The sequence below is a fragment of the Pelobates fuscus genome, chromosome 1 (genome assembly GCF_036172605.1).
Source record: "Pelobates fuscus isolate aPelFus1 chromosome 1, aPelFus1.pri, whole genome shotgun sequence".
Taxonomy (NCBI): Eukaryota; Metazoa; Chordata; class Amphibia; order Anura; family Pelobatidae; genus Pelobates; species Pelobates fuscus.
The window spans coordinates 93409162-93436892 of record NC_086317.1 but is presented as its reverse complement, the minus strand read 5'-3'; the positions used below and the strand labels follow the sequence as shown (position 1 = coordinate 93436892).

The 27731-nt window shown below is 40.5% G+C and overlaps 1 protein-coding gene across 1 annotated transcript in view; it reads right to left on the bottom strand.

Moving 5' to 3' along the window:
• Window positions 1-15080, bottom strand: part of MTMR4 (myotubularin related protein 4) — an 87602-nt gene extending 72522 nt beyond the window's left edge. Inside the window, exons 1-2 of the mRNA XM_063450068.1 lie at window positions 14914-15080; window positions 12674-12706 (exon numbers count right to left, since the gene is read on the bottom strand). Of these exons, the coding sequence (XP_063306138.1) occupies window positions 12674-12676 (3 nt within the window). The 5' untranslated portion in view covers window positions 12677-12706; window positions 14914-15080. The remainder of the gene's footprint in view (window positions 1-12673; window positions 12707-14913) is intronic.
• Between the last annotated feature and the right edge of the window lie 12651 nt (window positions 15081-27731).

The window sequence follows — 27731 nt, the reverse complement described above, 5'->3', positions numbered from 1 at the left end:
TTATGGGAAAGCATTGGATTGGCTGAAATCATCAATCTCAATGATCTCCGAGAGGCAGACCTACATGCCAGAGACCAGAGCTGCGAGGGAGAAAAGGTAAGAAATACCCTTTTATAATCCTGGAAGACTGTCCTGGTCACCTAAATGATGACCAGGGCACAATAGCATTAAAATACAAAAATGTATTCTTAACGCAGTAGTGTTCCTTTTAAGTATTCTTCTATGAGTAGGTGTTAGGAAAGATAACCCATTCATAACCCATTCAATAACAAAAGTTTTCAATTTAAAAAAAAATTAACAAATAGCAAATAATGTATTTGAAATATGGAACACGTAGCTAGAATATGAATGTAAACAAAGATTTACATATATACTTCTGCATTACAGTAATAATAAAACGACTCCCCTCCCCCTACCAGTAATTCTAAAGAGATATGGTCCATCATGTCCCATATTTCAGAAAATAATGCCATTGAAACACAAACAACCAGATTTGTTACTTATCGTAGGTGCAACAAAAATGGGCAAATAACTTGCCGCTGTGGGTTTTTTTTTGTTTGTTTTTTAACCTAATGGAATTTGTACGAATGCGGATTCCTAAATATAGAACTAAAATACAAAAATGTCTTTATATGGAGGCAAAACACCCTCATATTTTACATACACCAAGCATTTGTGCTACACACAGGGCTCTGTAGAAGAATTGACTATTGCAACAGAGATATGATGTGGTAGACAAAGTAGAACAATGTTTCACATCTCCAAAATATCTGAAGTCCCAATACAATGTAATCTCTGTTAAATCTAGCAACAGACAATTTTTTTATTCTTCTGAAAAATACTTTGCTTTCACACATCGACCCTCTTGAGGTTTTCTGTAACTATAGAAAACACGGCCTTACTGTGAGCCTCTGTGCCAAAGAAGGTGTTAATTAACGTGGAGAATACACCAACCAGTCACAACTAACACTTTCCTATTAGTGAGGTATATACAAGAAGTTTTTGAGAAATAAATTAGCAGATGTATGTCCGCAGTGGAAATTGTGCTATATTGAAATTAGAAGACAAAGGACCAATTATCTTGAAGTGAACTCTATAAGTGTCAAATGTGCAGTATGCCAGGCTTTGCAATATTCCAAGGAGGACTGCATTTAATAATGCTTAAAGGAAGACAAAACTGTATTCCTATCATTATAGTATCCCTCCCCCCAAGTTATTAAAGGGTTAAATAGCCTCTCTCTCACTTGCCTGATTCCAGTGTCTAAGTTGCTGGATCAGTCCCCCCTCCCAAGTGTGAGGACGTACAGTCACTAACTGGTCATTCTCCCCACAACGTCTATGCTGGGGAAGGGAAGATCTACAGCTTTTGCAAGTTTTAGATTTCATATATCCCTGACCCCCCTAAAAAAAAAAAACATGAAAAAAGATTTACATACGTGTTTTCTTTGGTGGTACACAGCTAATCTGTTTTATACATAGTTTTATTAAAAGTGCACTCTAAGCACCATAACAGCACAAGACTGGTTTTGACACTAATCTGGGTGTATGTACTCAGCCCTACTCACAGGTATTGCTAAAGTGGAAGTTTTTCCTATAGCATTAGATATATCAATTTTGGCCATATCTGGATGGAATTCACTAGATGTGTTATTCCTAAACTTTTTTTTTTTTTTTTTTTAACAACAATACAGTATGGAGAGACCATGTAATAAAATACGTATAACTAGGTGCTAATATTCCAAAGCACTCCCTCAATTGCCGAAACAAAATCCAATATATGAAAAGAGATTGCACACTAGATTTGCTCCTTAGGTATAACAAACAAGAAGCACAAAATCAATAAGACAAAAAATGAAAGTGACAATAATAAGGCAAACAAAATAAACAATAGCAAATTACCAAAATTTACACATGCTTATTCTGGCAGAAACCCGAGCTCCTAATACCCCCAAAATCGTCACCTTCTGGCTGCCTTTTTTGCCTATAAGGTTCCTTTAAGGACTAGAACACTATCAGAATAAAAATAGTATCTTTTTCACTCCCTTTTTTTTTTTTAAATGGGGAGGGGTTGTCTGAAAATGCCTGGTGACGCTCCTAGCCTATCAACGGTGCCCATTCTGAGGCTTACTGGGTGAAGTCGCCAACCATCAAAGGAAGTAGAATGGCAGTGCAATCAGGTGCCTTCTGCCAGAATTTGATTTTAAAGCATTAACATAAATAGGCTTAACCCATTCGGGTAATTTGGCGTTCGAGATCTTCTCGCACAATAACAACTTATTTGCAAAGAAGATTTTATAGTGCTGGGGTGCCCCTTTAATCATGAAAGGTAACTTATGCTTCGTTTCCACTGAGCAGATCGGTTCGGTTCGCTATTTTGGGTGTTTCCATTCTGAAACTGGTCCATATAAGCGAGCCGTACCGATCCACTCAGGCTCCTGCTTCAGATGTAGGGCCATAGGAAATGGAACGGTTTAGTTAGGGCGGAGCTACTATACAATCCATTGATTGGTGGACAGGAAGAGCATTTTTTCTAAACCCCGCATGGCCCCTGAAGGGCTGGCTTGAAGTAGAAACGCTCACCAGAATGGGCTGGACCATTCTAAACCTTCCAAACTGTACAGACCCAAACCGATCCGCTCAGTGGAAACGAGGCATTAGTCTGCTTCGAAAAAAAATGCATAATTGATTGATAGAATCCCTTACAACCCTATTTCAAGGCAGGCACTACCTAGGGCTGTTGAAGAAAATAATACGAGCAAAGAGGAAGTAAAGAACAGAAGAATACAAAATTGTAGGCTTTTGTTATTAGGAGATACAATGCGTCTGACATGTATAGGATTGTATAAATGGTTATTCCATTCATCAACAGCAAATCAATTCTAACTCAAACCTATGTTAAATTGTTTACAAAGAATCCGTAATAGAAAGTAGATAGATTATTTAAATATGCACATTAGTGATATTGATATCAAACTAAACATATAACAATTAAATGTATTTTATTTACCTATGTAAGCGCAGAACAGAATTTCCCTTAGCTTGTTTTTAGGTGGGCATCGGCAATTAAACAGAATACTAATGGAATTTCCCTTTGTGTCCTAAATTAAATTGGTACCACTTCCTCTTTTTAAGTTGATCAGTCACCATAATTTAATTCTCAAGGGCTTATAGACTAAACAATAAGCAAACAACTTGTAGGTCAAAACAGCAGCATTAGAAATAAAAATTCTACAATTGTACGCTTTTCCAGCTTGGATGTTTTGGTTTATATTCTGCAGCTAAACTTTCAATTCACAATTTAATGAAAAAGACCCTCAGACAATATCTGCATTAACACTAGCAGACAAATTCAAAGGCAGTGCACACTATGTACTGAAGCAAACAGAGGTACCTCTGGAGTGCTTTAAAACTATATGATAGCTATATACTTATAACACCTCATTCCATTTCTGCTTGCCCTCATTTGACTAGAAATCAATTTAAACCAAACTAAGAGAGAGATTTATTAAGGTGTTGCTAATAAAAAGTAAAAACGTGGTGCAGAGTTCTAGAGGTGGAGTAATCACCCCTAAAACTATAAGTATACCATCGGCAGGTCCAGACCAGGGAATTGATTGGAGGCATTTAACTTTGAAGCCCAGGATCCAAAAAATATTACCAAAGGTTCTTTACAGAATTCTGAGGGGATTCCCCCCAAATTGGTGGCTGTCTGATTATTTTCTTGCCTATTGATTGGTAAAAGTGTATATTAGCCCAAGGACTAAGTATGTCAGGTACAGTCTTTTCTTGAGTGCCATCACCTTCTATAGATGCAATAGTGGAGAGGAAACTTGCACATTTTATCATTTCACAGAAAAAGCAGTGTTTACAAATGACATACTGCATGGAGTTTGTTAAGCTGTAGTGGTACAGGTGCTAAGTGTCCCCCTCTTAATCCATACAATCTTCATTATCGTGCTGCAAACTCCAACTTGGGACAACTGGTAGTTGATTTTCTGTTCTCCAGGGTTCTACATGGAGCACTAATATGAATAGGCAAAGAGTAGTGTACCAGTAGGGACTGGGATATGTAATATACTCTGATAAGATACCTCTTATAGTGGTATGAGGATGAATAGGAATAGCAATATACTGATGCTCCGTTGAAACTGGTTGAAGTAAATATGCTAGGTAACAAAACAACCTGTTACAGGATCATGGTAAGTAATGGAACAAAACCTGATATTAATATTGCCTAGCATATGTCTGTGCCAGGGTATGTATGTATGTATGTATATATATATATATATATATATATATATATATACACCGGTATATCTCAGTTAAATACGGCAAGCGGGAAGGATAACATAGCAATAGAAATTTGATTGGGGTGGGGGGGGAGGAGAGTTGTGAGAGGCAGAATGATAAGAGGCAGATCCCCCATTAAACTCAGATACTATACCCCAATCACGACCTGTAGTTTTAATATAGCCAATTGGTAGATGTTAGAATAGTGCTATCTTAATGGAATGATGGTTACTCCGATCCTCCTCGCTTAGGTGATCACAATAAGAGTCCTGCCGTGCCTGAGCCGGTGACTAGCACTATAACCACTCTCGATATCAGGTTTGTTAAAGTGATTTGCCAATAATTTCTTAAATTAGTTCCACACTTGGTGGCTATCTGACAGCAAAAAATAAATGATGATGCTGTAGCAATTATCTGCTACATTGTCTCTGTCTATTGACACACTAGATGTCTGGTTGGCTAGGATAGTACTCCAGTGCTTTGAAGGGCACCTAAATAAAGTCCCACATTCCAAGATAGTAAAAAGATAATAGTCAGGAATCAGAAGCTACTGTAAACTCAACAACTTCCCTCTCATGCCTTCAAGGGCACCTATTGCTAGTCCCGCTGTGTACTATTATTCCATGATACCTAAGAAAATTTAGTGTGATCACTAGGTGAGTAATTGAATAAATAAAAGCATCAGTGTGGTGGCAAGTCCGTGTGCTAGCATTAGGTCATCGGAGTAGCACTAAAAGGACCCCGTTGACGCGTGCGTTTCGCCCGATCTGCATTATCAGAAGGGAGATACCTGGAGCACATTTTACAATACTTCCGGGAATTAAATTAGGCCAATAACTTTGTTAGCTAAGTTTGTTACTAGAGTATGTATCCACATCCCCATATTGGAACACCCTATATGCGGCTCCAAAGCATTCTACACACTGGCTGTGCCCCTGTTAGGTGCCTTTCCAGTGACACTGAGAATGCATGGGCCATGACTAACTTCAACATATGCAGCTTCAAAAGTTATTTAAAGGGACCAGGGTTAAATATTTAGCATTTTGGCAATTTTACCATAAAAAGTACAATTTCCTTTTCAAATCTTCAAAATGATAGGTTAGTAAATTGATACATTTGCTACGTTTTAATTTCTTTTTAACTTATAAAATAGAATTAATTAAAATTTTATATGAAAATGAACTCACGGGTCTATGGTGTGGAAGGAAGAAATGTAGGGAAAAAAATTCAAAAAAAAAAAAATCACATTTTGGTAAAGATGTTAAAGGGTCAATCCAAGCATTATGATCACTTCATCATACTTATGTAGTTATGTTTCAAAGGCCTATGCACCTGTGGTTTTTCTATTGTAATTGCACTGTGACTCAAACACTTGCTAAACAGTTTATGTGGAATATAATTTCAATAAACCTATGAGAAGATTTGGTGTGTATATTTGCCCTCAATGCTTCTCGTTGAAGCATTTCATTGAATAATGCCCTATACTAACAAGTCAAAAGGGGATGGATTTTTATTAGTTGCAGAGGTCATTTGTGCAGCCGATGAAAAGAATGTTGTAGGTTTAGAAACATTTGTTAAAAGGTTAGTAAAAATATTATATATATATATATATATATATATATATATATATATATATATATATATATATATATAATGTGTGTGTGTGTGTTTTTGCAACTACTAATTATATGCATTAAACATATGCATGTATTATTCGTTTGAAAGTACATAGTAATCTATCTGTATCTTATTATTTACAACCAAGTGATATAAATACAGGGGATGTCACAAACTCCTCTTCAAATAACACAAGATATATTCTTAAAATGCTGGTTGCAGCAAATTTAGCGGTACAGTGCTGCCAAAAACATTACTAATGTACAAAGGGTGTTATCTTTTATGCAAAGCTAACACATTCTACTTTTTAATACACAAGTAAACACGGCAATATAAATAAAGGATTGCCATGTGTTTATGTTGAAAAGGTTGAGATGAAAGCATGTAGATGTTAAAGATTGACAGATTAAGGCTACAGCATGATTAATATTTTACCGTACTTGTCTCCTTTATACGATTAGCTTTTTCACTAAAGTTTAACAGTGTACTTTTTCCTGTTCTATCTCTTGTCCTTGAAAAGCTCAGTTCTCACTAGATTCGATACAAGTAGCCTGCCAAAACATTCTTTCAGATAGGCAGAACCCTTGTTTCTGTAGACTACTCCGTTTAAACACCATGAGCAACGCTTGCTCAACTACTATAAAACAGAAGAATTAAAAATCACTATATATAAAAACATCACAGATGGAACCAAGAGAACTAACTTGCTGAGTGCTCTGCAACAGTCCTAACAACTTAAAGCGGGAAAGGAAAGCTGTTGACAGTTTAATTGATATGCTTTCTTGAAAAAGTAAATTTTGAAAGATTTTTTGAAGGAGTGGAGACTGGGTGAAAGTCTGATAGAGAGGGGAAGGGCGTTCCATAGCAATGGTGCAGCCCTAGAGAAGTCTTTAAGGCAAGCATCAGAGGTAGGAGTATAAGCAGAGGATAGATGTAGGTCTTCAGCAGAGCGTAGGGGCCAAGATGGGACCAAACTTGATGGTCTCAGCCAATCCAATGCTTTCCCAAAAGAAAACATTGGGAGGCTATCGGGCATTTACTGCAAAACGCCATGCTGAGCCAATCAGCATCTCCTCTTAGAGGTGCATGCCTAGCGCCTCCATGCAGAGTAGAGTATTTTCCTTTCTTGTAATAACTTAATTGGCAAGAGTATTTCCAGAGGATGAATCTGTGCGTTTTGCATTATTTCAATATTTGAAGATACACAGGAAAAATAGCTTTAGATCTTCCCACTTTTGGTCTCTGCACATATGTCTTTCAAACAATTTCAGAATATCTATTAATTCATCCCTAATCGTATTCTCCAGTCCAACACACGCAACTATACTCTGGTGGAACAAATTTTAAAAACTTAGAAACCATGAGGAATGAATACTGTATTGTTATTGTATTCAAAACAACGTACAGATTTTCTAAACTATTTTTTAATTCTATATTTTTTTTAAAGTTGAGGGGGAAAAAAAAAAAAAACATTCATGTATTTTAAAGCAGGGAACTGCAACTTTACACATATGTCTACAGTCTGTTCCGAGTCTAAATTCAAATGACTAACAATCTGCATAGAATTCCATCCCAAAAAAATACAAATAAATTAACAACCAGCATGTATTTATCAGCTTGCTAGGTAATTTATGCATAACTGGAAGGAAGCACTCCTCCATATGTTTCTGGTAGAAGAACATATATTTGAGGGGACAAATAGTGAGTAGTATAGAAAGTATAATTTGCTTAGAATATGAATTCACAAAAATACAGTTAGTTTATTTTTTTGCAGCCTATGATCAGGGTACTGAATCCAAGTCTATTTTTTCTTTAATGCACGCAAAAATGTATTAAAAGGACAGGAAGGTGGCTATGTTGCATGGCGTCACTGGCTGCCATCTCTCAGATTCCTGTCAGACTGTTTGAGGTGTTTAAAAGAAAAAAAAAAAAAAAAAAACAAAGCAGAAAAACGAAAAAAAAATAAAAAAATAAAGGATTTTTCTGCTCTTTTTTTTTTACTTACCAATCTGTTTTTCTTTGCATCATAATTATCTGAGATAAGTAAAGACAGAACTGATAAGGCTGTCAGACCATGCATATTTGCTGTAGTATAACTTGTGTGAAAATAACACAGATACACCGGTGACTGTCTCCTGCACTTAAGGCAGTAATTTATGGAATATGTAGTTTAGTACTAAAATTCTGCAGTATTTTAATCAAGGAATGATAAGAACGAAAAAAACCAGCAGAATGCAGTTTCTATTGGCTTAATTTATAGCTTTATACCCATTTTAATTGAATGTCTGCAGCACAAGCTCTCATAAGATTTTTCTTATTTCTTGTAAACAGCATGGAGGCTTGCAATGGGGTGCTCATACATAGCAGCTAATTCTACATGCTTTTAGAAATAACAGAATGCAAGAGAAACAGAGGAAAGGGGACATCCAGCAACCATAACCCATGCATAGGCACTTGTAGTACTTAGAGTCTCTATAAAAAAGCCCAAAAAGTAAATTACAGCTTAACTTGAAGACTCTTCCTGGTCAGTTTTTGCATTTACCTCTTTGCAGATATACAGAAATAATCCAATAAAAGGGACTGGGTGATACATAAAGTTTCTACATTGACTAGGGCCGTTACAGGTTTGTTCACATTCGAATATAATTACAATTATCTAATTCTAACAAAATATGTATGACATATGGGAACAGTTGGTAAAGAGGGCCGCAATAGCTGAATAACCAACATTTTAAGAAAATGATTGAGATTTTGGCATTCTACACTTAGCATCTTCAACCTAACCGAGTTATTACGAGTGCCTCGCAGGCACTTAACAACATGTTGTGTATCTCTCAACCACTGCAACTAGTTTTCCATACGCAGTAGGCGAGATCCCTTGTGTATATATTAATATACATGCCATTAGTGGGGACTGCAGCACTGGGACTGTGTGCTTTCTGAAGTCTATGATTAGGTACCATGGTGAACAATAAACATGTCAAGACTCCCTAAGTTTGTACCAGAAAGACAACCTTTTAACCTCAGTTAATCTAAGATACACATCTAATTATAAATGTTATGCATATCTATTTCATACTACACAAACCAACCTTTTTTGACCAAATATCATATAATTAGGCATTCACTTTAAAATGCAATCACTTTTTTAAAGTGTTACTGTCATTGTACACACAAATTATATTAAAATTAAATAGCATTAAAGAGTTACTCCAACCCTTATAACTTAAAAAAAAAAATGAATAATGCCTCATTACAAAAAAGGAATAAAATATGTTCTTACTCATGCCTACATATGAAGCCACGTCAGGCATTGTGCAGTCCAATTAATGACTTGGTTGGCTAAACAGAATATGGCCATATGGTGGAACTGAAGATCCTCCCATTTATTTGGTAAGATAGGTGATTTAAGTAGCCTTATTAAATGTAAAGTTGTATTTTTGTTTGTGTGTGTGCTGTTCCTTTAACTGTATTTTGTATATGTTTTGATCTTTATGGCAGCACCACTGCTTGGATATGCATGTTCTGTTCCTGTGTAGAATAGCTTCCATTATCATGCTTTTTTACTAAAAAAAAAAATATATATAAATATATATATATATATATATATATATATATATATATATATATATATATATATATATATATATATATATATATATATATATATTAACCAGCTTCTGCTTTTTCCTAAAATGTCCTTCCCTGTTCAGACTTCATCTTCCTTCAGTTTGAATAAAGATCTCTGTTTTTTTTTTTTTTTTTCTTTGTTTATTCACTTTCTGGATCTTATCACAAAACATTACTTCCATTTACATGTCTCAGCACACACATTCAAATGGATATATTACCTACCTCTTCCTCCTAATTCCTACTTCCTTTAGTTATACTAGGCACTCTACTCAAACCCTTTGCTAAATGTCACGGGTCTTACAGTCTGAATTTCATCCTCTTTAAACTTTCCTTCTCGCCTATGCTCTCCCCTTTCTCACTCTACCTGTAGCATCATTGGAAATCATATTAATCTCATAATATAAGTCTCCCTTTATTATTATTATTTATATAGCACCATCAGATTCCGTAGTGCTGTACAATGGGCTGACTAACAGACATGTAATTGTAACCAGACAATTGGACGTACAGGAACAGAGAGGTGGAGGTCCCTGCTCAATGAGCTTACATTCCAGAGGGAGTGGGATATAGTGACCTAAAGGGTAAGAGTAGGGGTACGAAGTAGGTTGTTAGAAAATAATTCACGGATAATGGGGCGGAGCCTGGCACTGAACCGGACCGGACGCCATTTCTCCCAGCTCCGCAAGTTCAATATACAATCCCGACAATATCTCGGTTAGAAGCAACCATCCGACCCTGCAAACGCCATAAACAGCCCGGGGACACCCCGCTGAACCCACAGATGCCCTTCCAGTACTCCTCGAAACATCTGAAGGCAAAACGTAAAACCGGGGCCTACCACAAGCCCTCATACCGCGACCTCGAGTATCTCTGGGGCGGGGAACCTGACGAAAACGCAGCGGAGCTGTGGTCGCCCCAAACAACGCCTGCCAATACATCCATGGGGCGCAGAACTCAGAAACCCACACCCGGTAATGTACCTGAACAGAGAGACATCGGAGCCATGCTCCAACGGCACACCTCAGCCACTATGGCGGCCTCCAACCACCCACCCTCACCAGGGCCTCCCCACACAATTGCCCCTGCAGCACCCAGCTGCAAAGCCCAAAAGAGGACGCACGGCCACAGCCCACAGCATCTGTTAGTAACACTGAGCCTGCAACTAAACAAAACCTCCAAATCCTATCTACTATGTTAAAGGACATTCAGGGCCTACTTGCTGCTCACCTGCCCATCCTGAAATCCTCCATGCAGCAGCTCACAGGCAGACTGGCAGCTACAGAAGCAGACGTCAAAGAGCTCCGTCAAGACACCTCTAATATACAGGCATCTATAGCCCAACTACAAGCAGCTCAACAGGCTCTATCAATACAAGTGGCAACACAGGAGGACAGGTACCGCCGCAACCATATTAAAATAAGGGGCATCCCAGCCATCGTTCCTCAGGAGGAACTACCACACTACGTAAGACGGTTACTAGCCACAGTGCTGCCACCCGCCACCGCTAAAAAAGTAAACATCGCTGGGATGTATCGCCTACCGATGTCCACCGCTACCAACACTACAACACCGGGCGATGTCATACTCCGCTGCGCACTACCTCAAGACAAGGGGCAAATAATGACAGCGGTAAGAAACAAGACCCCGATTACATTTGAGGACTCACAATTGTCCTTTTAGCAGGACTTATCCAAAGCCACTCTGCAGTGGCGAAAATCCCTGACCCACGTCATGGCCCAACTGCGGGCGGCAGGAGTGCCCTACAGGTGGGGACCCCCACAATCACTTCTTGTTACACACAAAGGGACTATCCGTAAACTAACCACAGGGACTGATATTCCTGCCTTCCTTGCAGCTCTGGAAGAGCATCTGCCTGAGAGGAACTGACATGTGAGAGTTTACCTGGATCATTTTTTGTTTTAAAAATGGGGTGCATGCATGCCATATAAGAAACACTCTCAAATTCTAAATTAATATTTGTTTTTAATGTTCAAGTATTCCTTTAAATGCTCAGATTAGTAGGGCTAAAGACTGAATATGTGCTTTAGATGTTCTAATATAGAATATACAACAAAGTCATACAGCTACAATGAATAGAAATAAACAGAACCTGCTTAGTCACTATGCTCACAAATTATAATGGCAGTAGACATAACTTATTTTTGCACAGGAACGTTATTTACACAGCATAATGTCATCCAAGAGAAGAAAAGAAAATCCAGGAGATTAACAGCTTGCTTGACACAATGCTCACCTCACTGGGGCTTAACGGAACATAAGTTATTTCAGTGTTAATGCCGAATAAAAATTACTGTGCATAGAAGCCCTAGATTGAGTACTTTAAGAAACAGAGCAGAATGAACATGACATGAGAAGAGAGGGAGTTAAAGGAGCAGTGTAGTGTTGGAATACAAACATGTATTCCGAACACTACTGTTCCCCTACCCATGCACCTGTCACCACTGCCTGTGAGGATTATCAAGGTGAGTATTTCTTACCTTTCTTATCTTGCCTTGGCCACTACGTCTCACTGGCTGGGATAATCAAGACTGATGATCTCAGCCAGTCCAATGCTTTCCCATAGGAAAAGCAGTTGAATGAGAACCGAGTCTGATTCGGTTCTCACAGGGAAGCGCCTCTAGTGGGTGTCAGGAAGTGAGTCAATAGAGAAGGGATGCTCAAAAGGTAGAGCCCCAGATGTTTTAAAACTTCAGCTTCCATGATGCTTTGCCATTCTAAATTAATGCAGTGCATCATGGGAGCTGTAGTTCAACAACATCTGGAGATCTACATTTTGGGAACCCCCTACACAAGTAGTACATTTTACCCTGCAATGGAAAAATTGCAGTTTCTACAAAATTGTTATGTTTTACATTGCAATCTTTGATATTCCGGTAAGCTGGGTGCATTCTGTGGTCCTATAAAAGGTTCTCAGCTTTTCAGTGCAAGAGTGCATATGAATAAAATAAATTCAATGACAAAACTAAGCCCTGAATACAATGACAGTACAATACTGTTAATTTCTTAATCTTAAATTCAGTCAAGTGCTTATAATTGTAACTAGTAATTCTATTCACTCTACTAAACAGGCAAGTCTGATGTATGCAAGAAAAACAATGTAGTATCTACTTACCATGCTGAGCTTCTTCTTAAATCAAAGTTAAACCTAGAACAGAAAGTAGCAAACTGTGTTAGAAAAAGGTTACACGAATGCATATAAGAAGTTATACAAGTACCACCTTCATACCAGTAGGGTGAGAGTCACACCCCTTTACCTGATCAGATAGACTTTGGCAATATGTTAAAAAAAAATTCCACACAAGCCAGTGCCAGTCGCACAAATTATGAGAGGAAGATACAAAAGGGAACCACAAACAGGTAAGAGTTGCTAAGGCAGCAAAACAAACAGAAAAAAAACAAAACACTACTGTTTTTTATTTTTTGAAATATATATAATACACCCTTGGGAAACTAATGCCAGCCTGCCAGCCATAAACATGCAGTGTAATGTGGTAGCAACAGTTTCATAGATGCAAATACAGCATCAGTTTATGCATATAAAAGATTAGAATATCTAGATAGACTAATTTGTTAACAGTGTGGTAGTTGCATTCTCAGAGAAACAGAAACAGACTACAGCAACAAACTTTTTAAAGAGAGTAAGAAGCATACGTTTCATATGAACACAAGAGTGGTGGTGTCCAACAAAAACACAACACAGCAAGGCAATATTCAATGGAAAACATGTATTAATTTAGGCGTACTTCATAATCATCACTAGGTGATAAGACTTTCGGAGTACATTTTTCTGCACCCAAAACAATTTTAGAAATCACACGCAGAGGCAGAATAAAGAAAGGCACTGTTTTGCTACTCTCTCACAGTGCAGAGTCAGTATGTAGAATAATAACAATCTGTGATATACGTCCATGGATTTTCCTTCAAACGAGTTATTGGCTTGTCAACAATAAATAAAACAACTATTAACTTTTGGCAGTCTGTTTTTAAGAATCATATAGCATCCATTAATCTGTGTATTCAGAAAATTGAGCCAGTAATATATGCAGTTATTGCATATGGCTATAAACACAGAATGCATACAAATATGCACAGCTTTTTTGACATTAATAATTTAAATGCATGTACAAAGGGAAACCAGTTGAAACTGAATATGCATCAAACTGAAAGTGAAAAAAAAAAAAGCAAAAGCAAAGAGTTAACTTTGACATCTCACATATAGAAACAAAAACAGATAACACAAAAAATATTCAAGTTCTAAAGCAAACAAGACTTGTTAGTATGTTTTTTTTCTTCTGTACCCTGAAAAGGTGTATGTAAGAAGATACTAGTATGTATTTGCTTAGGGTTTGCACTAAGCATTTTATCCCTTGTTAACCATTACAACAATAGCGATTACACTTACAGAAAATGAAACTGAAATCTGACAGTCCCCCCAATCCCCCTAAAAAAAAAAAAATCCAATGTCACATGTAAACAAAACATTTGCAGCCCTAATAATTACAGATTTTATAATAATTCATTCAACAAGCACCCGAAATGTGGTTACACCTCATAGAAAGTTACACAAAAACAGGGAATTACATGATTGTACTTCATTGTGGCAACAGAAGCACTTTATTAATAGGTTAATGTTTTTTATATATATATATATATATATATATATATATATATATATATATATATATATATATATAGCTGTGAAGATTCTGATGAAAGCCATGCACCTTGGCTGAAACGTCGATCTGATTTTAAACAAATGAAATAAAGGAATATCGTTTTAAAAGACTTCAAAAGACCGTGAGTGCTTGCCTCTTGTTCTCTACAATTGTATATATATATATATATATATATATATATATATATATAAAAAATAAAGTCACAAACTGCAGTATCATTGTAATGTTTCAAATCATTGCCCACCCAGTTATACTTTCCTTATAAAATAACAATAGATCTCTCTAAAAAAAAATTAAATAAAATAAAAACACGCTAATGTACAGAATGATTTCAGGTTTGTTTGTTTTTTAATTATAGTTTTAATAGCAATTAGCCCAGAGGTAGAAAATAAAAATAAATTCACATAATATATGCATGTTTAATAACGTATTTAGCTGCATCCTGGCATTGTAGAGTAAAGCAATGCATTGATATATATATCATCCTTGCACGTTAACATTTATAAAAGGATCAAAATACATAATTACACACAAAGATGAATACAATCACACCCTGAATAATAAAAATACCCAAAACCTGCTACACCCCAAACACCATATTCCATCCTTCACAATGCTCTGACAGGCAACCCATAGCAAGCACAGCAATAAAACCCTGTTAACCATTAGCCCCTACCTCAGTATAATAGACAGCTGCCAGGCGGTTGTTATTGTTTATTTTCAGCTATTCTGGTGTGTGATAGCCCTCAGCATACTTCTCCCCCTGTCACTGATTACTTCCTGGTACCCAGTCGCTCGGTAGTGACGTCAGTGGTGTCGCCAGTAAGCAGTCCCGTGCCCTTCCCGTGGAACTGTCCACCCAATGCGGTGGCACACCGTGTCCTCATTTGCATACTCCGCCCATCACGCCCCGCCATGTTGTTTTCTTGGTGTGTTTTTTTGGTTTTTTTTTGACGTTGCATGCATTGTGGGCGTGGCTAGTACTACTAGCTGTACATCATGTATAAAAGGATAGGAGTGTGCAGGATGCATGCATTTTTAATGTACACAATAAATTGTGAGCCTGTGTGTGTGCACCCTGGGTTTGAGATTTATTTGTTTACTTAATAAAAGGTCATCAGATTTTGAAAATGTGTTCACATTGAGTATTTGTATTCTTCAAATAAAGTAAACATCTAACCCAACCTCATTTGCTTGCTGCTGCACACAGAGCAATCACATCCTCCCATCTGTCCCTATTTAAGAAAGGTAGTACCAATTTTTAGCTCAAATCTCCCTGTCACTTTTTCTTTTTTCTCCCGATGTCTCTTTTTTTTAGGAGCTTTAAATTGTTTGTGTGTCTGATTATAGCAGAGCTCCACAGCAATAATAGTCTTTAAATTGCAATACTTGTATACTATAAGATAAACTGTTCTACGAAAATCCCTTTGGGCGGTTCTGGTTACATGATTCCCATCAGTGGCCTACCCTTATACCCCGCCCACCAAAATCCTGCTTCACTGGACACTGCTGTTAGGGGCTATGTATTTACTGATAGCTATATCCTGTGAGTTTCCCTCCAGGACCACCTCCACCAGATACATGACGCTTGGGAGGTATAACTGTTTTAGTGTTTACTGTTCAAAATATTCTGTAATGAGGCCCACCATAATTGTCATCACCAGGCCAAATGGCCTCTTAATTTGGCCCTGATTGAATGCGATCCCAATGTGATGTAATTCCAGTAAAATACAAGTTTAGCAGGCTAAGATTGCCACAAGGCATATGTATGTATATGTGTTTGTAGTATCAGTTAAGTTAATTACACGTAGCTAAGATACTGTTATCACTGTACTGACCAGGTGCAGGAATGTAAGAACTGGAATTACGCGTCCCTCTCCTTTGTATCAGATGAGCCACGTGGTTAGACCGGATGGATGAGTTTAGACTCTATTTATTAAATAGGTTAAGGGTATGTGTGGGTGTAGTTAATTGTGGGAGGAGCTACAGTGCTATATAAGGAATGTACTCAATGTATTCAGTACTCAGACTTTGCTGTATTTTGGTGACGCTAGTCCCTCTGAGTCCCGATCGGTGATCCAATAAAGAATCTCTTCCTTCCTGAAGAAACCTGTGTCCATCTCTCTGTGCTTGGCTTCCGTCAGTTTCTCCGGTATCATTTGGTGCATTGGCCGGGAAGCTCATCGTTCAACGGTAGCTGAGAGGCAGAGGCGTGAGACGGTCTATCTTTGCCCACGTTCTCTACGGCTGCACCCCTGAACTTCTGCGTGGACCTCCCTTCGTCTCGGCGCCACTGGTCTGTTGTCCAGGAGATCATCGGCCTCTACGTGAGAAGTGCTGGGGTGTCCCCGTCGATGAGTGTGAACTCAGGTTCAGGAACGAGGAGGTAAGACAACTGCTGTTTTAGACGGCAGGACCCACTAGGGGTATACCGATTGTGCGGTAGGCCCAAAGGGGTTTTGAATCTGTGTATCTGCCCCCTCTGTCGGAGGGAAGGAGCGAAGGCGCACCGCTCGATCGAACGCTCTTTAGTCAGACCGTTTGATTTGGTTAGTCAGGCGGGGTCCTGGTGTAAATAGCCCTAGCCGGACACCGGTGTCTTGTCTAGACTAGCGTTCTAGGGTGTATATTACGTTCGCTAGGTCGGAGGGACCGGGAGACTAAGCGGCGCCTGTGTAAATTCGGTTCGCTAGTTCTCATCCTATCTGGGCTAAGTGGGAAGGCGTGTAAATTTGGAACCCACTAGACTTTTGATAGTGCGACTAAGAGGCGCCTGTGTAAATTCGGTTCTCTAGCTCGCTATATATGTGGTGATTGGGCAGTGTGGCTAACCAAAACGGGTGTATATAGTTTTAGGTAGTCCATTCAAGGTACTGGCCAATAGTTTAGTTGGGAATTGTAAATGTGTTAACGATTGTTTTAGTAAAGTGTATATCTTGTTAGATAGCGCGAGCTCAGCCGTCTAGCGAGAGTGTTAATAGTGTGTTGCTGTATTATAGTGCACGGTACCATAACCCTGTATATTTACTGACATTATATAATAAGTACTAATCATTGTCGTCCATTGCATGTTTAACACCATAACCACTAATAATTGTATTGTGACCTTAACTTGTGCTTTGACCTATGCTAACCGTACTGTAACCGCTATTTGTAAAAGACGATGTTACTGGGGTGTGTTATAGACGGGTAATTCGTATATAGAGAATTATAGCGTGGGTGACTGTATAGTTACGCCAAAGGGCATAATATTGATTATATAGTGACTGGTGTAACAGCTGTGTGTGTACGGGAATTCCCTGAGTGTTTATTGTTATTGTGTACGTTTCACTTGGTAACCGTACCACGTGGTGCTGTTGCCAGAGGAAACGGGTGTGACTGTTGAATAGTACGCGTGTATAGTATTCGTTGTCGACGACGTTCCATTGTTAAGTATGGGTGCGTCGCAGTCAACGATTCCGGATCCCTTAGGATGTATGGTTAAGAATTTTAAAAAGGGATTCAAAGTTTGTGATTTTGGGGTAAAGATGTCTCCTGTACGTTTGGTCACTTTGTGTACTAGGGAGTGGCCTACTTTGGTTGCGGCATGGCCGCCACGTGGCAGTTTGGATCCAACTCTGGTACAGCGCTTACACGTGGCTGTATCGGGTAGGCCTGAACTTTACGGCCAGTTTCCTTTTATTGACTGTTGGAGACAGGCCGTAAATGACTCGCCAAAATGGCTCCAGACATGCCACGAGGAGCAGTGTCGCCTCATGGTAGCTAGGACTTGCTCGTCCACTAGGACTGGTGTTAGGCCCATTTTGGACACGCCCCCTGAGTCCGAGATCCCTTTGCCGCCCCCTTACTTTCCGTTAAGAAGAAGTGACGCAAACGCAGGAAGTCCTGCACCCCTCCCCTCATTACCCTCATCCACTTCCGCTTCCTCCTCCAGTACAGGATCCACCCCCCCTCGTACTAAATCTCCCCTTCCGGAACCAGAATCCACCCCCATTAGAAACGAATATCCTGATTTGGCGCCACTTCAGACTTCCGGTCAAGCTTCATCTAGCTCGGCTCGAAGTGTTTTATTTACGACCTTTTCCCAAAACCGACCTCCCACATCCCCATACCCTATCTCTCCCCGACCGGAACCCATGACTGACGCCTCTCTACGTAGCCCCATCCAAACCCGACAGTTGACTGGTGCCCAACAATTAAAGCACTATCAGATGCCTCTTCGTCTGAATCCCGGGTCAGCTTATATCGATGCCGCAGGTCAAATGGCACACGCTGACCCAGTCTTCGTATATGTCCCATTTACCACAACCGATCTTTTAAACTGGAAGACCCATAATTCCTCGTATACTGAGAAACCACAAGCTATGACTGATCTGTTCACCTCAATAGTACAGACGCATAATCCGACATGGGCTGATTGCCAGCAGTTACTAATGACTTTATTTAACAATGAGGAAAGGACAAGAATAAATCAAGCAGCCATTAAAGCATTAGAGGATAGAGCCCGTGCTTTGAACCAAGCCAATCCAGCAGCATGGGCCGCGACACACTATCCCAACACCGATCCCGATTGGAACGTAAATGGTGCTGATATGGTTCAACTCAGAGCCTATAGAGACGCTATAATTGCTGGCATGAAAGCCGGAGGAAAGAAAGCCATTAACATGTCGAAGACAGTTGAGGTGATCCAGAAAAGCGATGAAGCGCCCAGTGTCTTTTATGACCGATTATTGGAGGCATACCGCTTGTATACCCCCTTTAATCCGGAAGATGCAGACAATTCCCGAATGGTTAACTCCGCCTTTGTCAGCCAAGCATACGGAGATATTAAGCGCAAGCTACAAAAGTTAGAAGGGTTTGCAGGTATGTCCATCACCCAACTAATGGAGGTAGCAAATAAGGTCTATATGAACAGGGATACAGAAAGTAAGAAAGAGGAAGAGCGCAAGATGCGTAAAAAGGCTGATATGCTAGCGGTAGCGATCGCAGGCGTAGATAAACGGGGCCCAGATAGAGGCAATAATAGATGGAGTAGGGAGCCTTTGAGTAGGGATCAATGCGCGTATTGCAAGGAAGAAGGGCATTGGAGGAACGAATGTCCGCAAAGAGAGCAGTACGAGAGAGACCAACCCAGGGCAGGCTACGGAAACTTTAGAGGTAGAGCGAGAGGTAGAGGAGGCCCCGGAGGGAGTAATGGTTATAGAGGGAGTAATGGGAACAGAGGAAGTGTTAGGGAAGACAGGTATATTCCAGCAGCGCAAAGGTCCCGCGATAGAGAAGGTAGGGACTTTGTAGGATTGGCTGACACTGTCATGGAGGACTATTGATACCGACCGGGCTCCATCCCCCTTGGTCGAGCGGAGCCTATGGTCGATGTATCAATAGGGGGGAAAAGGAGTGCGTTCATGATCGACACTGGTGCTGAACATTCAGTGGTGACTAATCTAGTTGCTCCTCCATCTGGAAGGACTATTACTGTGATAGGAGCAACTGGAAGAAGTGCTGAAAAACCGGTTCTTAAAAGTCGACTCTGTACATTGGGAGGCCACGTAGTAAAACACCAATTCCTTTATATGCCTGAATGTCCAGTCCAATTGCTGGGACGTGATATGCTATCAAAATTACAAGCGCAGATTACGTTCCTACCAAATGGAACAACATCCTTAAAGTTTAATGGACCTTCAGGTATTATGACTTTATCCGTACCAAAGGAAGAAGAGTGGCGACTTTATACAGTGTTGACTAGCCAAAACCCTAGGAGTGATGAGACATTGTTTAACATACCAGGAGTTTGGGCAGAGAACAACCCACCAGGACTGGCCCGCAATATTCCACCAATAAAAATTGAACTGAAACATGGGGTTTATCCAGTGAGCCTAAGACAATATCACATTCCGCAGAAGGCTAAGAAGAACATCCAATCCTATCTGGATAAGTTCATACGGTATGGTATCCTAAAATTCTGTACTTCCCCCTGGAACACCCCATTGCTGCCTGTTCAAAAGCCCGGTACAGATGAGTATCGACCTGTACAGGACTTAAGAGCAGTCAATGATGCGGTTGTTAGCATACATCCAGTTGTACCCAATCCATATAACCTGCTTGCTTTAATTCCGGGCGGGGCTACTTACTTCACAGTCTTAGATCTCAAAGATGCCTTCTTTTGCCTCCGAATTGCCGCAGAAAGCCAATGTATTTTCGCTTTCCAATGGGAGAACGCTGTAACGGGCTCAAAACGCCAAATGACTTGGACAAGACTGCCCCAAGGGTTTAAAAATTCACCTACCCTATTTGGTTCAGCTCTAAGTCAAGATCTACTGGATTTCGAGTCTATCCCAGGAGAATGTGTATTGTTACAATATGTAGATGACTTGTTGATAGCAGCAGTTACAAAAGAAAAATGTCAGCAAGCAACGCACGATCTACTACATATTCTCTGGAAGGCAGGATACAAGGTGTCCAGGAAGAAGGCTCAGTTGTGTTTGCCAACTGTCAAGTATCTGGGATTCCATATCTCTGAAGGTCAAAGGATTATGGGGCCAGAGAGAAAAGAAGCTGTCTGCCAAATACCAATACCCAAGAATAGAAGACAAGTGCGAGAATTCTTGGGGGCAGCAGGCTTCTGTAGGATATGGATTCCCAGCTATGCGATACTGGCAAAACCTCTGTACGCAGCCATCAAAGGTACAGAGCACGACCCCTTCTTATGGACCCAAGAACAGCAAACGGCATTTGAAGATGTGAAGAAGGCTTTGATGAGTGCCCCAGCATTAGGTCTACCTGATCACACACGACCATTCTACTTATATGTACACGAGCAAAGAAGAATGGCTGTGGGAGTATTGACACAGTACTTGGGATCATGGCAAAGACCTGTTGCCTACATGTCTAAGCAACTGGATGCAGTGGCCAGCGGACTTCCACCTTGTCTAAGAGCCGTAGCTGCAGCCGCCCTGCTAGTAGCTGAAGCCGATAAACTCACTCTGGGTCAAGAACTTTATGTACGAGTCCCACATGCAGTACAGACGTTGTTGGATTACAAAGGAAATCACTGGTTTAGTAACAGCCGTATGACCAAGTATCAAGCAATGTTGTGTGAAAACCCAAGAGTGCATTTAGAGACTGTAAACACCTTAAATCCAGCTACCCTTTTGCCGCAACCTACTGAAAGTCAACATGATTGTTTGGAAGTAATGGATGAAGTATTTTCAAGTAGACCAGATCTTCGTGATTTTCCCATCCAGAACCCCGATGTTCAATATTACACCGACGGCAGTAGTTATGTGAAAGAAGGGATCCGCTATGCAGGATATGCAGTGACAACAATAGACAAGGTGATAGAAGCTCGGCCACTGGCGAAAGGAACATCAGCACAAAAGGCAGAATTAATAGCACTAACACGAGCGTTACAATTGGCTGAAGGTTTAAGAGTAAATATCTATACGGACTCTAAGTATGCGTTTTTAACCACTCATGCCCACGGAGCTTTGTATAAAGAAAGAGGACTACTGAATTCAGAAGGCAAAGAAATCAAGTACGCAGCTGAAATCCTACAACTATTGGAAGCAGTGTGGGAGCCGAAAGAAGTCGGTATCATACATTGTCGAGCGCATCTGAGAGGAGATGGTGATGTAACCAAGGGAAATCGGATGGCAGATAGTGCAGCTAAGCGTGCTGCTGAATCAGGAAGACAGGAGTATGTGGGGCATATAGCTGCTCTTATACCAACTCCACTGTCCCAATGGACTCCAGTTTATACAGCTCAAGAAGAGGAGTGGTTAAAGACTGAACCGGGAAAGTATTTGGAGAACAAGTGGTATCAGCTAGAAGATGGAAGAATAGTCATACCAGCATCACTAGCGGTAGAAATTGTCCAAAATTATCACAACGGGACACATTCTGGGAGAGACAGTACTGAAGAATCTCTCAGGAAACATTTCTACATACCAAGATTGTCCAACTTGACTCAGGCCATTGTACGCAGATGTGTAACGTGTGCTAAGAATAATGCAAGACAAGGACCAGTAAAGCCACCAGGAGTCCAGTTTATGGGGGGACTCCCCATGTCCGATCTACAAATAGACTTTACAGTAATGCCTAAATCGGGTGGACATCGTTACCTGTTGGTAATTGTGTGCACCTATTCAGGCTGGGTAGAAGCATGTCCTACTCGTACAGAGAAAGCAGGAGAAGTTGTAAGATTCCTGCTACGAGAAATAATACCCCGATATGGACTACCCTGTTCTATAGGATCGGACAATGGTCCAGCTTTTGTTCATCAGTGCCTACAACAACTGACTCATATGCTTGGTATAAAGTGGAGGCTTCATACTGCATATAGACCCCAGAGTTCTGGTAAGGTAGAGAGAATGAATAGAACTATAAAGAACCAGTTGGCTAAAATGTGTCAGGAAACCCAACTTAAGTGGAACGTTCTCTTACCCATAGCTTTATTGCGAATCCGCAGTACCCCTACCAGAAGGATGGGCCTCTCTCCTTTTGAAATCATGTATGGGCGACCACCTCCCGTACTTGGTAACTTAAGGGGGGACTTGAGTCAGTTGGGAGAAGGAATTACCCGGCAGCAGGTTGTAGAGTTGGGTAAGACTATGGAGGAGGTACAGAAATGGGTACAAGATAGATTACCTGTGAATATTTATCCCCCTGTTCATAGTTATCATCCAGGAGACCAAGTGTGGATTAAAGAGTGGAATAATGTACCGTTAGGGCCCAAGTGGAGAGGTCCTTATGTTGTTCTTTTGTCTACCCCTACAGCGATAAAAGTAGCCGAAGTAACTCCGTGGATACATCACTCCAGGGTTAAACCAGCAGCAGTCGATTCTTGGCAAATTACAGCAGATCCAGAGAATCCCTGCAAGATCCGGTTGAAACGCACTACTCAGTCGGAGTAACGAGGAATTATTGTGGATTACAAATTTTATTGTTACAGGTGTGAGTGAGAAGGCCATAATAAAGCCTGTCCGCTTACCAACACATAGTGTATAAGCCAGGAAAGTCTCGAAGGGACACCTGTGAAGACGAGCAGAACTCCATTCCCTGCAGCCCTCACATCCTGGAAGCTGAGGTTCCATCGCACGGACGAAGACTGAGGATGACGGCGAAAGATGTGCTTTTGATTGTGTTTATTTATATGTGTTTTTATATTCAGGAAGGTAGAGGTACCGACACTCCTAGCTGTGAGGTATGCATTAAGACTACGAGAACAGGTAACCATATTTCCCAAACCCTAATTTGGCATTCACAATACGAATGTAAAGGAGAGGTATCAAGATGTAGATACCTAAATATAGACTATAGTGTGTGCCATTTAGGAGTAGGAGAACCTAAGTGCTTCAGTCCAGAGTATCAACCTCGTACAATTTGGTTGACTCTCAGGAATGGAGATCCTCAGGGGACCCTAATTAATAAGACGGTGTTAGAATCCGTACATTCTTCGGGTGTTCTGCTATTTGATGCATGTAAGGCGATATCAAGTGGTAGAAAACCGTGGAATGTATGTGGGGATCTTAGATGGGAGAGGACGTATGGGTCTAATGATAAATATATTTGTCCCAGTAGTAAAAATAAATATGTGAGTCCTAGATGCCCAAATAAAGACTATAACTTTTGTCCATATTGGTCTTGTGTGGGGTGGGCGACTTGGGGACAGACAGTAGATAAAGACATGATAGTGACTAAGTTGCCGACTAGCCCTTATTGTAAGTCTATGGAATGCAACCCAGTCCATATACTTATTAATAACCCCGACAAGTTCCTAGATAAGTATGGAAATTTATTTGGGTTTCAGATATACGGGACGGGTTTAGATCCTGGGACATTATTGTTTATAGGAATAGAGACTGATACGGTATCCTCCCAGACTCATCAAGTATACCATTCCTTTTATGAAGAGATGAGTATAGATAATAAGATCCCCCATAACGCTAAAAACCTGTTCATTGACCTAGCTGAAAGTATTGCCGGTAGTCTTAATGTTACCAACTGCTATGTGTGTGGAGGTACTAACATGGGAGACCAATGGCCTTGGGAAGCAAAGGAGGTAATGTCCGGTTCTGAGGCAGTTGACCAACTAATATCTACACAAGCCGATTATCATTTGAGTGTTAGAGGTAAATCTGAGTGGAGATTAAAGACCTCCATCATAGGTTATGTTTGCATAGCAAGGAAAGGAATAATGTATAATACTTCTGTAGGAGAATTAACTTGTCTAGGGCAAAAAGCTTATGATGATGATACTAAAAATACAACTTGGTGGTCGGCTTCAAATGTCTCAGAACCATCTAACCCGTTTGCTAGATATGCCAGTTTAAAGGATGTGTGGTTTGATTTATCCATCACATCTACCTGGAGAGCCCCAGCAAATTTGTACTGGATCTGTGGTAAGAAAGCCTATTCGGAGTTGCCACAGGACTGGGAAGGGGCATGTGTGTTGGGTATGCTCAAACCATCCTTCTTCTTGTTACCGATTGAAACAGGTGAGACTTTAGGTGTTAAAGTGTATGATGTGAATCATAGGAAGAAAAGGGGACCCTTAGAGATAGGCACCTGGGAAGATAATGAATGGCCTCCCCAGCGTATCATAGATTATTATGGGCCAGCCACGTGGGCAGAAGATGGTACCTTTGGTTATAGAACCCCAATTTATATGCTCAACCGTATTATAAGATTACAGGCGGTGGTTGAGATTATTACTAATGAGACCTCACAAGCACTCAATCTTCTAGCGAAGCATAATACCAGGATGAGGACAGCAGTGTACCAAAATAGATTAGCCTTGGATTACCTTTTGGCAGTAGAGGGAGGTGTATGTGGGAAGTTTAACCTGAGCAATTGCTGTCTTCAAATAGATGACGAAGGGCAAGCAATAGCTGAGCTTACTAGCCATATGGTTAAACTAGTGCATGTGCCTACTCAGGTATGGAAAGGGTACAATCCAAGTAGTTGGTTTGGTAGCTGGTATGAGTGGTTTGGAGGGCTTAAGGCAGTGGTAGGTGGAGTCCTACTGATTTTACTGTTGTGTCTACTCCTACCGTGTCTTATACCCTTAGTAGTTAGGTCTGTGCAAAGCCTGATAGGAAGTATAGCAGAGAGGAAGGCTGCTGCACAGATAATGGCGATATATAAGTATAAGGCTCTAGATCAAGGAGAACCAATGCAGGAAGATGAGTGTTAAAAGATTCACATCATAAGATAAGTCTGGTCTGGTTCATGGTAACCTGAGGTATATGCAAACCAAGGTTAAGTGATGCCTCAAGTAATTGTGAAATATCAGAGGCATCAAAGGGGGGAATGTGATGTAATTCCAGTAAAATACAAGTTTAGCAGGCTAAGATTGCCACAAGGCATATGTATGTATATGTGTTTGTAGTATCAGTTAAGTTAATTACACGTAGCTAAGATACTGTTATCACTGTACTGACCAGGTGCAGGAATGTAAGAACTGGAATTACGCGTCCCTCTCCTTTGTATCAGATGAGCCACGTGGTTAGACCGGATGGATGAGTTTAGACTCTATTTATTAAATAGGTTAAGGGTATGTGTGGGTGTAGTTAATTGTGGGAGGAGCTACAGTGCTATATAAGGAATGTACTCTATGTATTCAGTACTCAGACTTTGCTGTATTTTGGTGACGCTAGTCCCTCTGAGTCCCGATCGGTGATCCAATAAAGAATCTCTTCCTTCCTGAAGAAACCTGTGTCCATCTCTCTGTGCTTGGCTTCCGTCAGTTTCTCCGGTATCACCACCATTGCTACCTAACTAACAGAGCAGGCCCTCCCCAGCAGTCTTGATTTCGTATCCTATCTGTTGTCTCAAATTAGTTCTCTAGTCTCCCGTATCCATCGAGATCAGGGAACTATCCTCTGGGAATACCGTGGGGGTGCATCATCAGATGCTGTTGGGAAGTATCGTCATATAGGTACTGATACCGGAGAAATTGACGGAAGCCAAGCACAGAGAGATGGACACAGGTTTCTTCAGGAAGGAAGAGATTCTTTATTCGGTTCACCGAACGGGACTCAGAGGGACTAATGTCACCAAAATACAACAAGATCTGAGCCCCGGACAATAGTGTAGGCTCCTTATATAGGCATGTAACTCCACCCATAATTAGCTCCACCCACACATTCTCTTACCCAATCAATCGAACAAGAACTAACTTCCTGTTTGACCACATGGCTTGCCCAGCACAATGGAGGAGGGGAATACTACATCCAGTATTCTTGCACATGCTCCGTACACTACTGATTGTATCTTTGCCACGTGCAACCAACCGACCGATACACCAGTATATGCATGTACACATGCCACGTGGTAATCTCGGCCTACTAAATGTATTTTTACCGAGATTCCACCACATTCCCCCCTTTGATGCCTCTGATATTTTCACAATTCCGGATGCATCACTTAACCTTAGTTTGCATATACCTCAGGTTGCCATGAACCAGACCAGACTTTGCGACCAATGACATGAATCCCTCAACATTCCTCTTCCTGCACTGGTTCTCCCTGATTTAGAGCCTCATATCTATATATGGCCATTATCTGTGCAGCAGCCTTTCTTTCTGCTATATTTTCTATAATGCCCTGCACAGACCTAACTACCAAAGGAACAAGACATGGTAGGAGAAGACACAGCATTAAGATTAGCATGACTCCACCTACCAATGCCTTAAGTCCTCCAAACTGCTCATACCAATTACCAAACCAACTACTTGGATTATACCCTTTCCATACCTGAGTAGGCACATGCGCTAGTTTAACCATATGGCTAGTAAGCTCAGCTATTGCTTGCCCTTCATCATCTATTTGAAGACAGCAATTGCTTAGGTTAAACTTCCCACATACACCTCCCTCTACTGCCAATAGGTAATGCAAAGCTAATCTATTTTGGTAAACGGCTGTCCTCATCCTAGTATTATGCTTCGCTAGGAGATTGAGCGCTTGTGATGTCTCATTGGTAATTATCTCAACCACTGCCTGTAACCTTATAATATGGTTGAGCATATATATTGGGGTTCTATATCCGAAAGTACCATCCTCTGCCCAAGTGGCTGGCCCATAATAATCTATAATACGCTGGGGAGGCCATTCATTATCTTCCCAGGTACCTATCTCTAGGGGTCCCCTTTTCTTCCTATGATTCACATCATACACTTTAACTCCCAAAGTCTCTCCTGTTTCAATAGGCAACAAGAAGAAGGATGGTTTGAGCATACCTAACACACATGCCCCTTCCCAGTCCTGTGGTAACTCCGAATAGGCTTTCTTACCACAGATCCAGTACAAATTTGCTGGGGCTTTCCAACTAGATGTGATAGATAGATCAAACCACACGTCCTTTAAATTGGCATAACTTGCAAACGGGTTAGGTGGTTCTGAGACATTTGTGGTTCTGAGACATAAGCTTTTTTTGCCCTAGACAAGTCAGTTCTCCTACAGATGTGTTAAACATTATTCCTTTCCTTGCTGTGC